This window comes from Cygnus olor, chromosome 7 (assembly GCF_009769625.2).
Source record: "Cygnus olor isolate bCygOlo1 chromosome 7, bCygOlo1.pri.v2, whole genome shotgun sequence".
In the NCBI taxonomy this organism is placed as follows: Eukaryota; Metazoa; Chordata; class Aves; order Anseriformes; family Anatidae; genus Cygnus; species Cygnus olor.
In genome coordinates, this window is record NC_049175.1 from 4,263,633 (window position 1) to 4,280,159 (window position 16,527).

General features: G+C 44.0%; 1 protein-coding gene across 22 annotated transcripts in view; it reads left to right on the forward strand.

Moving 5' to 3' along the window:
• The window catches only part of ZMIZ1 (zinc finger MIZ-type containing 1), a 347,687-nt gene that overhangs the window by 288,082 nt on the left and 43,078 nt on the right, over positions 1–16,527 (forward strand). For 21 of the 22 annotated variants that reach the window (XR_005821723.1, XR_005821724.1, XM_040564327.1 and 18 more), the window contains one exon: positions 6,530–6,674. Coding sequence is in view for 19 of the 22 variants with exons in the window: in XM_040564327.1 (XP_040420261.1) it covers positions 6,530–6,674 (145 nt within the window). In the remaining 3 variants the exon portion in view is untranslated. Of the gene's footprint in view, positions 1–6,529; positions 6,675–13,473; positions 13,778–16,527 lie in introns of those variants that run through there. The other variant, XM_040564335.1, reaches the window with a different exon arrangement.

Consider the following 16,527-nt stretch of genomic DNA (forward strand, 5'->3'; position numbering starts at 1 on the left):
GAGGGTGGTACCAAAGGCACGACTCTCATCACTGCTCCGCTAGTGGAGCAGTTTTCTGTTGGTACTTTTTAACTCCAGATAAATCAGTTTAGTCCAACCCATTTACTTGGACTGTTCAGGCTGATTCTGCCTGATGGAGAAGAGTAAGCAGAGCCCTCAGCTGCTCCAGAAAAGAAGCCAGCTGGGGTGCAAGCCTCCTGGGACGAGGTGGGAGCTAACACCTGGGAGCAAGCACTGGCTGTGTGCCCTGGGCATCTGCTGGCAGCCTGAGCCCCGGGCCTGCGAGGAGGGCTGGGCGCCCAGGGAGCGCCGCGGGAGGAGAGCCCGCGCCGAGCAGCCAGGCTGTTGAAAAATTACTGCTTCTGCTGTGTAATTGGCATTATGTGCGCTTCTTTTGTGCTCTTGGCATTGAGGCAGACAGGGAGCAGAAGCCTGTGTAATGACAGGGGTAGGGCTTGTCTGTCAGAGGGTTGGGATGTGTAGCGGTGACTTGGAGGAGCTGAGAGGAGGGGAAAGCACCCGTATTCTGCTTTGATGGGTAGTTACACCCTGTTTCCTCTGTGGCCTTGCTTTCCTGCCCTGACTGACTAGCCGACACGTTAGTCAGCCACTGCCAGGCTCTGCTCAAGTGCGTGAGGGGGAGAGCTGCAGGAAAATGAGTCCTTGGAGTAGTTGGGGTGAGCAGTTTCTCTACTCTCTTTCTATTTCCCAGCTCCTTAAAGGCAAAAATGGCCTTTAAAATAAGAGGAAAACAGCCAATCTACTGTTTCCCAAGACCGTGAACAAAGATCCCATCCTTTTAATGTGATTGGAGTTATTTTTCTAATATTACAGCACATGGAGCATTAACTAGTTAACATTTTCTAATTTTTTTTCCAAACAGTATATATTCTGCATTATCCTGTGTGAAAAGAATGACATTCTTAAACAACCAAGACAATATTTATTTCCCCTCCTTTCCTTTTATTTTCTTCATTGCTTCCCTTCCCACCCCATCAAATTATCTCACAGGATGATTTATAAAAATTGTATTGAGATTGCAGCCTATACAGCAAAGGATACAAAGCCCTCAGTAGCTCTGTATTCCCTTTACATGGAATTCTCTGTTTAAGAAATACAAATTTTTTTCTAAAAGCAATATAAAATTAAGGGGTATGATCTGGGAAAAAAGGCTGGATTTTCTGACTTAGGCTTTAAAAAATGTTTTCAGCCCAGTGCATTTCGTTCTGAGATACAACACCAACCCAGCGAGGTGGTGCTGAATAGAGAGTTCTCCAAGTCAGACTCATCCTTTTTCCCTAATATTTTCATTGCAGTGAGTAAGAAATACGGGTCTGCCAGTCTGCCTATTGAACTATCTACTGCAGCTTAACTGCAGCAAGAAAACGGTAATCCTATTGTGCTCCTCCAGCAGTCTCCTGGGAAGCAGAAGGCATTGAAATTACTGAGCTGTTGTCCTATCCCCTCCTCACCTGTCTTCCTAGCTGTAAATATAGTGTCTGCCTGTAAATAACAGTTTGCTGCACCTTTAAGCACGTTCCCTAACAAGAGGCGGTGATTTACTGAGGTGATAAGCTGTAACTAATACTAGGGTATCATAATAGGTAAATAGATTAACACCATGCTTCTCTGTATTTTGCTTTCTAGGGAGCCCACTGGCTCATTCACTCCCAGATGCTTACTGCAGCACTTTGCAATGCGCTGAGTTAAATCAGTCGGTTACAGGACTGTAGCTATCGACGGCGGTGTGTATGCAGCTAATGAAATGCATTAGCGGATCTATCGGGCAGCATTGATTGCTTAGCCTATTTGCCTTTCCCTTTCTGTTCCCTCACCCAAAAAGGATTATAATGGACTGTGCCCAATATTCAATGCCAGGGCTGTAAACTGCCCTTCAGGACGCGTCACCGTCATCCATCACGTAATTGCTGCTGTGTGAGTGCAAGTACGCCGCCAGCCTTTGTCGTCAAGAAGTCAGAAACCGCTCAGGCAGCCCGGGCACAACGCGTGGGTCTCGCCCACCTTGAGCTAACGCTGTCTGCCCCCAATGTCTGCCCTCCGCAGGGCCTGCTGCCTTCGGGGCACATGATGCCGACGTGCCCGCGCTGCCGCCTCGCCAGGGCCGTGGTGCCAGCTGATGGGTGCTCCCTGCCTTCACCAGCCGTGCTGCCGAGTGTCTGGTGAAGGTCTCTGCTTCGACGCCATGTGACAGGTTTTCGGCAAAAAGGACCCTAGCAGGAAATGAACAATACTTGGGGGAGTGTTGCCAGTCCTCACAATGGTGCTGCACATCTTGTGATATTTGGCACGTTCCTAAATACCTGGCTCCTGGAGGCAGGGGATTAAATAACGATTGCTTCCTTCCTCTTTGAAGCAAAGCTTGGCTCTGTGGTTGCAGAGAAATGCTTGAAATGTCACTTGAGCTGAAGGGAAAAAAATCTTCTACCTTCCACTCCTCCCTGTCCCCAGGCCCCCAGAGTACAGACTGCAGTGTTAATCTATGGTTTCTCAGTGAAAGTGTTTACAAGTATTGGAGGCATCCAGAGGCTATAGTGTGGCTGGCTCTGGGTATGTGGGAGTATTTATCAGTATTATGGGGAGAGGTGGGTCCCGTTCTGCACCGAGGCACTCATGCACCTTCTCTCCTCTTTAGGGAAAAGAGAAACAAAGATGGGGCTGGGTGCAGGAAGCTGAGTACCTTGGAACGATCTTTTTTTCCTGCTTTCTTTGGAGACCTTGTTGGCTATTTGTGATTGAAATTGCTTTTATTTTTAATCTTTGTTTTTCTCTATTTCACAAGTGCAAAAGCAGAGGCTGCTCATTTCTGTGTTGGTTTCCTAACATAGTCATTGTTAGCAAATCGGTATTGATTTATTCCTACGAAAATACATCAACGTTTGAAGTAAAATGCAATCCCATTAAGAATGATACAGGTTTTCCAAATGGAGAAAAGTAGGTCAAATATTGCACCAATCAACCCAGAGCATGTTCCTTTAAGCAAAATAAATGTGTGAATACACTTAAACTGTCAGCATGTCATTTGATTGCCATTATTATGCGTCTTTTGGCATGAGCTGGCAAAGCCCTCTGCGACTGAACGCTGGTTGAAAATGTCAGCTCTGGTGTGTTAACCGGGCTGTGTTTTACATTTGTATTTTGTATGGGGGGCAAGGGGTGCACGCATAAAGAATTCTTGTTTCCCCCCTGCAACAGTTGACTTCAACTTACGCAGGAGAGTTCCGCTATTGTATGCAAGGGGCATTGTAGCAATGCAGCACAGGAACACGATTTAAATCTGATCATTAAAGTGCCGCAGCGAGAGGCTGTGAGAGACGGTGTGGATGGTCCATCTGCAAAATCTGTGCTCCTGGTTTCCAAGGAGGAGGGGTGGAGGGGGGAGAAAAAGCAGCTGCTTGGCTGTGCTATGAGAGGGAGAGACTGACTGTTGGCACCATCTGTAGCTGTCCTTTGTGCTTGCTGCTTTATCTGTTCATTATAGTATGATACTGAATTTCTCGTGCTTTGAGTGTAAATGAGTTGAGATGTGCCCAATACTGTCAGCATAAAAAGCAGTAACTAAGTACACTAAAGATGAATAGTGTAATCTGTAAATTCATTTTGAGTTTGTTTCATCTGACTTGAATAGCACAGGAAGTGATGTTCTCCAGAAGGCAGCTGTACCAGATGTGGGGGGTATATCCTCATCCTACCAGCCAGCGCCGGTGGAGGTGGATGGGGTAAGGAAGAGGGAGGGCAGTGCAGTGTTTCAGGTGAATGAGAGCAGGGTTGTTCAGAGGGTCCTTGCTCTGGTTTGGGCAGGGGGATGCCCAGGGGCTGGTGGTTCTGAACTCGGCTGTGCTCAGCTCTGTCTTCATTCCGTGCACAAACACCGGCGCTGGGAAGAGAGCAATTATTATACATGGTACATGAGTCAAAACGTCCTGGGGGAGGAAAGGTTAAACCTCTCAGTAATGAGTGCTGTGATAGGGATGAGTAAATTCATTGCGTTTTATACCTGCAGTCTCTTAGTTTGTCAAAAACATGAGTCCTCTCCAGATAACTTGTAGAATGTAACTGTCTGGCTTATCTTGAGGACCTCTTTGTTCTTTGGCAGTTTACATTTCACCTTTATAAACGCGTCTGTTAGATATTAGTAATAATAATAACTCATTAATATCTTTTCTTAACTCTACCTCGCCGAAGCAGTGCTATCTTGTTGGCATATTCCTTTCCCAGAAGTTGCTCTGCTTTTTTTCAAAGCAGGCATGGCTTTTGTTTGCGGATTCATGTCCTCAGACCCATTAGGTTGTTGCTCCTTATCTTATTTCTCAAGTGCATATACGTGTGCAGAAAGAGCAGCTCCCTCCGCATCAAAGCCACGGCTAAGATGGACGGTTTCCATTTGACACTGTAGTAATTACACTCAGCTGTGGCAGTGCTCAGCATCCCCTATTACCCTGACATGGCTGCGTTCACCGTTCGGCAGCACACTTGGTTCGCTCTTCCCAGCACTCGAGTGGCCGTAGCGTGCGTGAAGAAACTCGGCCAGGCAGCGATTTTCATCCGGGCGGCTTGAAAAGGGGGAGGGGGCCTTTGTCACTGCCACATTAGTAATGATATGCCAGGGATAAAAGGTGAGTATAATTTGATCAAATGCTTGTTGACATATTCCTTGGCTAATAGAGAAGCAGCTTAGACTGACACTCAGTGCTGGAACGTTTCACACATCTCGGGGGGAACACTCCCTGTAGGCTGCGTGTGAGGCTTACAATTTCGGAGAGGCCGTATTTAGTTACATAAAGGAGTGGTGTCCCCTTTTTGTCATAGCAGAGCTCCGAACTGCTTCCCTAAACACCGCTCTTGACCTTCTGCCTGATAAATGCAATGAATTCACTGCATCGCCTTTGTCCAAACATGTGATTAATTCACAGGAACGGTCTGGGTTTAACTGTTTTTTCTTGTGGCCATTAAACTTAAGAAATTTCAATTGTTTCTCAAACTGAAAAATCATATTTGCGGGTGTTCTTGGCAGACCACTTTTTTTCTGACAAATATGACTTCACAATTAGTCCCTTGGGAATTTGCTCTACTAATTATTTGTTGACAGTACCTCTGAGTATCTACTGAGAAAAGAAAGTGGTTGCTACTGCTTGGGATTTTGTTACTAGGTTAAAAGATAACCATCGGAAAAAAATAAGAAATGAAAATAAAAGCCTGAATTTTAGATAATTCTTCATATGTCGCTTAAATCTGCAAGGTTAAAATTACACTGAGAGCTGTCTTCCTTAAACCGCTGTGGCAGTTTGTTTCTGAGTAGCCTTCTGGTTCTCACCTGCTAGCACAATCTGTTGGCTTGTGTTCGGTTCGCATCACCCTAGGAAAGCACTTAGTTTTAAAATAATTAAATACATTTTATTCTTACGAGGTTTTTGCAAAGCAGGCATGAAAGAATGAAAAACCCCAAGTGCTTCCACTTGGTGATGTTTCTGCAGCTCCAGAACCGAGTGCAATTCATCTGCACCTCGTCTGGTGAAGCTCTCCACCGTGCCATACCTTAGCGACGTTTTGCCCAAGCCACTTGTGGTCCTGGGGCTCCACGGGCAGCTCCGTGGCCTGGTGGGTGTTACTGGAGGCTGCTGTGCACTCGCTGGAGCCAGGCTTTGCTCACAGTTGCTTTCTCAGGCTCTGTTTATTCCAAAGAACATGGGTTTTGTAACAGGGGCTGGTCTTCTCTGACTGAGGGTGCCTAAGGAAAAGGCCAGATTTTCAGAGATAATGAACCCTTTCATGTCTTCAGAGGGAGTTACAAGCTTTTAGTCTTGAGGAAATCTCTGCCTATCATCGTTCATAAGCATGATTTTCCTGTAAGCACAGAAGTACCCTTATTGACCAGAAGATTAGTCACATAATGGAAACAAGCATTTATGGGTTATGCTGGTTCAAATATAGATCTAAGTGCCTAACTTTTGTATACACACATTAGTGTGGCTATATTCTCATGTTTATCTATTTAGGACTGGTAGCTAATAGTTTTGGAAATGAATTCCAGCACATGGTTTTCTACTCATGCCTCTCCAATTAAACTCTTGCACAAAAATAGCCCAACAGAAAAGAGATCTTGTTATCCTTTGCTCCCCTCTGTGAATGATGTCTTCTGTATGTTTTTGTTACATTTCTGTTAGTGTGAAATGACCTCTTCCACATTTTTTTCACTCACGACAGCTACCCCATGTCCTTGTGCCTCATCCACTCTCCATCTCTTTGCTGCTCAGCTCAGACGAGTTCTCTCATGCCTCCTGGGCTGCGCAGAATGTTTGTAACTTGTGTAAAAACATTGTAATGATAGTGTAGGGCAATTACAGACTCAATTTGATAGGATAATAATGTGAGTGGTGGATCGTGGATGAGCTTTTCACTCCTGGGGCTTGTCTGTTCAGTTCGTGGCTCTTGTTATAGTAGCTTGTGTCTGCACTCAGCTGTACCAGTTATTCCGCTGTGCACTTACTGTCATTTTGTTCTGTTTGCACAGCGCTGCTTTCGTCGTGGTGTGAGGAGCTGGGACGGCTCTTGCTGCTTCGCCACCAGAAAAGCCGGCAGAACGATCCTCCAGGGAAGCTACCCATGCAACCCCCCATGAACTCTATGAGCTCCATGAAACCCACCCTCTCTCATAGGTGAGTCTCAGCCCAGTCTGCAGGAGTGGAAGCGTGTGCAGATATACCACGTGGCAGATCTTTTAACTGAAATGCTTATTACAGAGGTAGCTATGGCATTTTGTGCACTGAACAGTGCAACAGACAACAGGGGATGTATAATTACAGCACGTCCTAAATAAATGCAGTTTTTGTCTTTGCTGTTACACATGTATGTGGCACATAGTGGAATGATGCTTCCATCTTCAAATCTGTGCTCAGATGAAGTGGGCTTACTTTCAAACTTGAAGCTGTGCCCTAAGGAGAAACTTCTACAACATATCTCTCAGCAGACATGTTCCTACTGTTTATTTAAATACAGCTGGCTTTTCTTGAGGTTGTTCTGTTTGTACGTTGCGTTAGAAATGCCATGCTAGTTTAAAGCAATTGTGTAGTGGGAGTACCCATAGCTGTGAGAATGTCCTATATCACCTTATATCAGATGAGGACCACAAAGTAGTTAATTCAGAAAAAGCGGGAGCACTAACGGGCACTAGAAGAAACTAAAGATGCGAGCTTTAGATTAACAGTTTACGCAGAGAAACAGAATTTGTATTTCTTGCCTTCAGAGCCTAGGTCAAGGCAAAAGCTGAGGGGTAAGTGTAGACAGGGTTAAACATTCACATTATGTTTTATATTTCTGAGTTTTTTTCAAGACTTACTTTCCCACAGCATCACATTAAAGAAATCGCAATAATATAAATTGTTTTTTTGTGTAGGGCACTCACGTTAGTAAAGAATTATTACAGTGTAGGTGAGGCTAAATTCCTTGTACCTAGATCTGTGGTAGCATAATATATCTTGAACTTCCATGTTAGAACGGAGCTTAGGGATTTGACTCATCTTTGTACTAGTGTATTTGCATGTGTGAAATTGTCTTAAAACCACTTTTTTTTCTCCCCCATATGTTGTCTTTATGGGAGAACCATGAGAACTCTATGCCTTTTTATTTTAGTACTTGAGAATAAAAACCATTTTCTAGAATAACTAATACAATATCACTGACTTTTTGGAGCACCTGCATTGTCACTTTTTTCAGTTGATTACGTAATGACGGATTGTAAACATGCTTCAAAACAAACAAAACAAAAGCAGAAAACCTTCTGTTTTAAAACAATTTATTTTTTACACTTTGGGAGAAGCTTTGCAGAATCCAAGATGAAATTTAGTGGAGCAGTCAGTCTGCACAAAAACATTTGGTGCAGTACATAAACACTCTTAGGTGTAGTTTTGTAGTTTTTAGATGCACAATTTGCATCTGACCTTTTAGCCTGTGTTGCCCTGAAGCTCTTAAGGTACAGATGAAAGCACTGTCCTACCTCACAGAGGCTGTGTACTATAGCTAGATAAGATAGATACAATTCTTTTGTCTTTCATGGCAGTTCTCCCTCAAAACCATGTCACGTTACAAATAACTCTCTCCTGCTAAATACTCTCTCGCTGGCATTTCTGCAATAGCAGCTTACCCAATATTCTAGCTAAGAGTAGAACATCCTGTCCGGTATCAAGCAGTCCCTGTAAGTTTCTCTTGAGTAATGTCCTTGAAATGCTTTACTCAAAATGATGCTGGGAGTTAGTTCTAAATTACTGCTGTTTACCTATGAGATGTCCCTCTAGAAACATTATTTCCGTGGCACAACTTCTTATCTATAATAGCTGCAGCAGTATCTTAGGGATTTGAAATACCTGCCAGCCATGGAGCATCGCTGCTTCCATGTGTACTGTTCTCTCATCTGTAATTTAGCCATAACTATGACTGCTCGAAGTATCTCAGGTGGTACATTACAATGAGACATCTTGTGGCTCTCCAACTCCTTTTTCCAGCTGAAAGTGTTTATTTTCATGGATGTTTTATGATGGGTCTATCAGACAGTAGTGAGCTATGGGGTAGGGAAGAACTGAGTTTTCTGTTTGCTAAATAGAAGATGAAAAGCAGTTAAGTATAACCCCAGTGATAAAGCTGATGAGGCAACATTTGTATATTTGTATTAGATTACGTTTGGGTCAAAACTTAGTATTAAAGTTCACAGTATGTTATGTCTAATTCACAAGGCTTTGTGTAAAAAAAAAAAAAAGCCTGTTTTGCATTTTCTACAAGAAACTAATGTAGCTAGCTATTTCAAGATTTGTAGAAGAATTAGAAAGCAAGTTAGAACAACCAAGAGCATATTCAAGAACTTTGCATAGCTCAACAAAGAGAATATAGGATATATGACAGCTGCTGAACATCACTAGAAAGAAAGAAACTTTCCCTGTCATCAGACTATCTCAAGTACCTAATGCAGGACTTTCTCTGACATTGCTTTTACTAGCAATAGAATTACCCAGAACTCTGGTCAGACGCTAGGTTGTCATTCCATGTGATGCTACAGAATTAGAGCTGCATAGTCTTGAAGCTTAAAGTGGCCTTGGCTATCTAAAATAAACTCTGACTCAAGAATGCATCATAAGAGTTGAAATCTAAGGATTCATATTTAAGAAACTGTGGGCACATACATTGGAAGGAGTTCAGGTTTGGCCTATTTTTAGGGTAGCCTTTTATTTTGAAAAAGTGAATTGAGTAGTGGGAGAAAACTGAGGTAGAGAGGTCAAGGGGGGCTTTGGCTGCAATATTATTGGTCGAATGGACTTATCGAGAGCAGAATGTAAGCCATGTAAGGATTTGCACATGTGCAAAGAAAGCTTTCAAAGTAAAGACTGCCTTGTGCTAATTTATTTTTAAATTTAGCCTTTCATTAACAGAGTGATTGAGTGTTAAATAAGTACGCAAGTTGCATATAGAACAAAAATTCAATGGAATACCTACTTTATAATGCCAGATGGTTGGTTAGACTGCAAACTCATGGGCTTTATAAACAGAGTAAACGCTGGATTCTCAAAAAAAAAAAAACAACTTTTTTTTTAATCAATGTAATGCAGTAATATTTAGCTCAAAATCGAGCATGAGATGCACTCATTTTTTTAGACTTCTTTACTGATTCACGTACGTAAACTTTACATGTGTACTGAGGGACCAGTATGAGACCTATCCACCTCTTTAATCCTGTGTAACTTCCAATTTAAATCCTTCTTAACGGATTTGTGGGGGACTTAAGGAGAGTCTGTATTCTTTGGGCTGGCCGTTTGCACAGGAGTGAAATTTCATGCTTAACGTAACTTCTTTGTATTGCAGTTTTCCATTCTGACATAATGTCAATAACAATAGACAAATACCACTCCAAGTGGCTGATTTTTACTTTCAAATGTGCTTTAAGATTTTTGGCAAGTGCTGCTACTGCTTTGATGAAGTTCCTGCTTACCACTTTATTACATTAAGTGGTGGACCTCAGTAGATGTGGATCAAATTGAATCTTGGTTAAAATGGGCATGGTTTCCATCGTACTCAGTGGGAATTGCACCCTACTTTGTCAATGAGAACGCCTGAAGATGTGCAGCTGTTAATTGCAGCCTGCAATGTTGTCATGAGTGTTCTTTGGGTTCTTACTGTCATCTTTCTCGTTTCAAATTTTGGTCTTCTGTATTAATAAGCAGCTGTCCTGCAGTTAGTGACCAAATGTCTAGAGTAATGTCTGCATAGGGAAGTCAAGATTGATGAAAAATACAAAGATAAAGTTATTTTTAACACAAATTACTTAGTGCCAGAGGTTTTGATGAAATTAAACAGTAGATCAAATTAAGTAGTAATTCAATATTACAGTAGGTACTTTATTATCATTATTGTTTTATGTTCAGGCAATTGCCATAAATACCTTTTATTGGTAGGACTTGCTTTACAAGGGTGCTTATTTTAGTTTTTGTTTTGGCGCTTGATCTTCCAACTTAACTAACAGTTGAACTTGCATTGGTAGGAGCAGCATTCTCTCTGGGAGGAGAATGACAATTCTGTGTCTGATTTTGTACTGGGTGGTTAGGACCACCACTGACATGGGCTGCTAAGAATCAAGGGTCATCTGGCAATAACACACCAGTAGCAACATCATCAAAGTTTCTGCAAAGGTTGCAGCCTTTTCAATTTTGCCTGATCAGTTTTGGCTGATAGTGAGAGTCACTTGAAAAATGTCTGGATGAGGGAAATGGTTCAAGTGAAAGCTCTGGTGTGGCGTATACAGTCTTAGGAAAACAAGCACGTTGTGCATCTTTTATACATCAGTTCCAAGTTGGAGGTCGCTTCATTATTGCATGCGGCTGGGCCATAGAGGAGCAATCTTTGCAAAAGAATTCAAAAGTTAGGGTGAAAGGTAAGATTGTTTCGGTTGTTTCATCTTTTTATTTATGAAATTGTGAAATAAATATTATTAAGGACTGAACAGATGGCAAATCCTAATGTAAGAGAATATACTTGGTAAAGTATACTCGGTTAAAGTAACTATCCCAATTCTGTAGGAGCAGTCTCTTTTTTCTTTTTTTTTTTTAATCTTCTAGACCAAAAAATGTTAAAATCCACCGTCAGGAGAAAACAAGAAGTTCATAATCTGTAAATGTTTCTGCAGAAGTGGATTACTTAAAGGGAAAAAAAAAAAAGAACAAAATTTGTTGAAAGCAGTTTTAAATAAGACCCCTGATGCTCTAAGCGCTGTAAAGACAAAACTGTAAGTGCTTGAAAATACTGTCCCAAGACTGTTTGCCCATCTTGTCCCCTGAGAGCACTAACATTAGATTTAGCATACTCTTATTATGGAGAGGAACAGGAAGAAAGCCTTGAATGTTGGAGCTAAAAGCAAATGATTAGTGCTTTCTACTTGAAAACTGAACGTGTGTGGCCATAAGCTGTTAATAATTAAACCTTTAATATTTTCATGTGAAAAATCTGCATTTCATTTTAGGTGAGATTATTTTGTGGTCAGTTCTTGTGGTACAAGGAGAGACTGATAGACATGAGCTCTAAAAACAGTAATGGGCAGGCTTAAATCCTCTTCAAAGGTATATTCCTCACATGCCTGTTAAAAGGTATAGGGCAAGGATCTTGTTTTATTGTGTGTTTGTTTACAGCACCTTGCACACGTCATGATAGGGCTTCTGTACTGACTAGGGTGTCAAAGTAAGTGCTTTTGCTGTAAGAACAGTATGTGGCAGTACAGCTACTGTAATTTTGTGATGGTATTTGTACGTATGTGTAAGCATTACTCTTTACATTTTTTTCCTCTACGTTTTATGTATAACATAAAGTTTGGGGTTTTGTGATATATATATATATTTTGAATTAAAAAGTGCCATCTGATATTTTTATAAATCCAGATGAAGACTTGGCAAATGCTATTTAAGGAATGTCTGCTGACTGAGGCAAAATCTGACCTTCTCAGGCTTTGCCCTGTCTACAGTAGTTTTTAAAATATAGGTATGTGTTTGAAAAGACAGCTTTCATCCCTGTAAATGGGGCATATTGAATGTCCCGTTCCTAAAAATGCCTAATTGATTGCGATTGAAGTTTAGTGATATGCATAATAGTCTCATGAGCTTTACACGAGGGCTGCTTTCAGAAGCAGATGGTTTGTGCCCTGGGTCGAGGCGATTTTGCTCTTCCAGTGTGTTGGGAAGGCTCCCTCTGTCACTTGCTCTCAGCAACCCAACTCATTTGGGGTGGCACCGGAGTTACAAATCATTCAGCAGGGACAGTATTTGTAGCCTTTACCCATTTTCCCTGTCAGTGCGGTAACTGCACGGTGGCACAGAAAGCAGTGCTGTGCCTGGCTCTGTGATGCAGCGCTCATTAAAATCACCGGGCGTCTCATGCCGGCCTGCCTTCCTGGGGGGCCGCCGGGTCCCGGGGCTTGGTGCTGTGTCTGGTGGTGGCGTCAGCTTGTGCGGAGTGGGAAAGGAAATTACTGCTGTAAAGGGTGCCTAACGTGTTCTCATTTTCATATTTGTGGTGGTGGTGGTTTTTTTTGGGGGGGGAGTAATTGGCCACTATGAACACGTGTATTTTGTCTGAAACCTGGTATTCTTCTCGACGCCTCTTCCTTACACGGACCTGTAATTGTTAGATGAAAACGTGACCCTCCGCAGGATTCCTCTGTAAATAGCTTATAAAAGGAGTGCATTCCCCATAAGTTGTCTTTTTTTTATTGCTCCCCCTCCTCCCATACGCTCGGGTGCTCGAGTCCCGTCGGTCTGGCACGAGGAAGAAGGAGCTGTGGTGCTGGTTTCCCAGCACTGAAGCGGGTCACAAACTCCAGCTCGCCTTGTGTCAGGGCTGACAACAAAGGCGCCCACCCGCCTGCACCCCAGCACCGCCCAGGGCCCGGCGCGGCTATGAAGGGGCCGCTCCGCACCTGGGGGGCTGCTTCGGGGCCGGGGGGGCTCCCCCGCACCTCCCCAACCCCACAGCCCGGGGAAGGCACCGCGGGATGCCGGGGCGACAGCTCGGCGGCCGCTGTGCCACCAACACCCTCCCGGCGACTTGCACGGGGGAGGCGTCCCCCCCCCACCCTGCGCCTCCCTGACACCGAGTGGAGATCCCCCTCCAGGGCTGTGGGGACCCCCCCGGGCTGTGCGGACCCCACGGAGCAGCGGGGAACCCCCTCACAGGCAGCGGGGACCCCCCCGGGCCCTCCCGGCCCTCCCCGGCTCGGCCCGGCCCGGAGGCTCCGGCGCGGTCGCGCCCCCGGCCCCTCAGCCGCCCCCGGCCGCCCCGCAGTAAGTTGTGGAGGGCTCCTGCCGCTGCCCGGCCCGCCCCCCGCCTCCCTCGGAAAGCGGCTTTTTGTCTGCTCTCCGCCGGCGTAAATCAGCCTCGTCTCAAAAATCCGGGAAGCGCGAGTCCGCCAAGCGCCGGAGTCAGACCGCAGAGCTCCCCGTGCCCGGGGCTGCAGCCGGGCTGCTCCGGTCCCCCTGCCTCGGAGGCTAAAGCAGGAGTGGAAGCTGCTCACGCGTTCAGCGGCTCCTTCCCCGGTTGTTGTAGCAGTCGCTGACCTCCAGGCACTATGAATAAACAGCAAAGCTGGGAACAAAAGGAGTCTTCTGGCTGCCATTATCTCACATTAACATAGCAGACGCGCTGCGGTGTGAACAATGCGAGTCTCATTCGCCGATAATCAGCGAGTACCCAGGCATTTGGATTACCAAGGCAACAGGCAATGGTAGAATACTGGGTGGGTGTGTTTTTTATTGTAAAGGAGCAGTCGGATATGGAAACCCAGGTATATTGATAAAGCAGAGCAGAAGGAATGCCTTGTGGCAGGGGGGGACTGAGGACTTGGGGTTGCATTCCGACACACGTGAGATAAATAAGGCATGGATGAAGCAGGTCTGTGCTGCGAGATGCAATAAAGATTAAACTGCATTTGTCAGGCTGAAAGCGATCATAAGATAATTTCAGCATTTTGGAAAAGGTAACAGGTGGCATGTTAACAATAGGGCTGTTACCGGAGGATTTTGTAATGTAATCTGGGCTGTAGTAATGCATTGCATGGTCTACTTGTGTGACAATGGAACTGGGTGTGATGCTTTAATCTTTTTTTCCTTTGATCAGATGGATGCTGTGGTCCCATACTGTCAATACGGTGATAACCCCTTCAGCTTCTGCTGAGACAGGAGGGGGTTTCCGTAGCATTTGTTTCTTACCTGCATAGCTGTGATCATTTGTTCCACCTGGGCAGAAATAAGTTGCGTTATCTCTGTGTCTCGGCGCGCGTCCGCACACACACGTGTGCGGACATATGTGAAACCGGTAACTGCTACCAGTAACAGTAGCAGAGCTGTGTGTGTGCGAAGGGGGGTGTGGGTGTTTGCAGGCTCAGAAACATCGGAATTAATCTCATTATTTGGCCTGATGCATTTTCTAATTTCAGGGGTAGGTTCAGACGCACTAACTCTCGGGGAGCAGCGTCGGACTCTGCAGGCATGGCTGTGGGAGTAACGAGGCTGTTTGTAGAGAAAGGCGCCACGAAGCAGCAGCAAGCGTGGCACAGCCTGACCTGTAGCAGTCGCACGGGAGCGGGAAGGCAATGTTCCCACCCGGGGTGCTACCTAAGTTACACAGGCCTCGCAGGCCTGGCCAGGACTACGAAGAAAAAGTTGAAGGCTTTCAGCTTCTAAGGTACTGCGTATCACCTGCTGAGCCGCAGCCTTCATTTCGCAGGTCTGTCTCCATACACGCAGCTGTATCGTGCATATGTGTATGGCTACAAGTGGCTGGCTGCATTGTGCGTCTGTGTGGCTACATAAAGGGCTACTGGAAATGGGCATGATACTTGAAAGAGCAGAGGCAGGGCGTGATAGCCATCTGCTAACTGCAGGTGCTATCTAAACCAGAAGCTGACAAATTGCTCGCTGCTTTCACTTCTTGACTGTTTCACCTGCATCTGCTTGCCTAGATCAAATTCAGAACATTTCCATTTTTTTTCAAGCAGCTTGCCAGAAAGCAGTCTTCCTTCATTTTAGAGCGGATTATGAATTTTCTAACCGCTTTCAGTCTTCCTCTTCACGTTACGTTGCTCATAGCCCAGTACAGGCAACATCCAGTACTGAAACAACTCTTGTGGTAATTCTCTTAATAGGGAAGGGCTAGATACGAATGCTTTTGGAGTCAGGAGAATTAAAGATTTGCACAGGGTTAGGAAGCGTATTCATCTGTTTGGAAAAAGTGGAGGGAAAGAACATGCTTGAGAAGTTTTGTGGGGATAATTTTTGGAGCTGGGTATTTTCTCTGGAAGACCTGAATGTTTGGAGCCATACCATTACGAAGTAGAGAGAAGCAGAGTCTTGCAGAACATTTCCAAAATGACTTTTTTTATATTCACATTACATAAATACACCCAGTGATTTGGATGGGACTCTCCTTTTGTATTTGTTGAGTGAACTAAATACCGGAGCTTTAATATATGCCGATCCCCTTAAATTTCTTCAAATAATACTACTAAATTCAGAAAGGTATTTGAGGAAGGCATGCATCCCGTAGGCTTCATCAGTCAAAAGTAACTTATTGCAGCCCTCCAAAGCCAGTGCTAGCATTCATGATTATTATACCGTTCTCTTTTTCCCTCATGTTTCATGTAAGTACCTTAGGGTACACATCGGCTTTTAGTTTGCTTTATGTTGAAATGATATGCAGAGATAGTCTTCACTGCCTTTGCGGTATGCCTTCATATCTCCTTGCTGACTGTAAGTGGTCTTCATACCCTTTCCATGCTGGTGTCTCCTTGCTTTGCCATCTTCTTCCAGGTGAATGGATTATCCTGAGTGGTTCCTACAGCCTACGTAAAATGCAGCACAAAAGGTCAAGTGATACCTTGATTAATTTTTTTGTGATACAAGAAGAAGTTAATAATAATGTTTTTCGATATCTGTGAGCTAAACTAAAAATAGGTGTTGTGTTGTAAGCTAGCTTTGAATGTTTAAGTTGAAACATTTCAGCCAAACATGTTAGCTGTTTGAAGATGATGCATGTATCTAAGTTGGTGAGGAATCAGTTTTGTTCCCCTGGGGGGAAAAAAAAAATCAATGAAAATGAGAAGTTAGTTGTTTCCGTCTAAATGTGTGGACTTCTAAAAACAAACAAACAAACAAAAAACATTTCTGAAATGTTTCTGATTGCCAGTAAGGAGCAACTAAATTTGGTTTTCTGGTGTCACATTGCTTCTCCAAAGTAGTTCTCCAAAGTAGTAGTCAGGGCTAAGTATACTTAAGTGGAAATTTGAACAGAAATAAATAAAAATTTCCACTTCATCTGTTATTTGCAAATAGGTTGTCAGGGCCTACTAGCTAGAAATGGGAAAACTACTACTAGAAATGGGAAAACTTTGCTGAAGTCCTTCCTGGAGCATTCTAGTGTTGTAGGTAACTTCCAGTAGTGTTACATCTGTTCTTGTGATTTTATTTTTAAAGAGGTTTTGGGGATTTT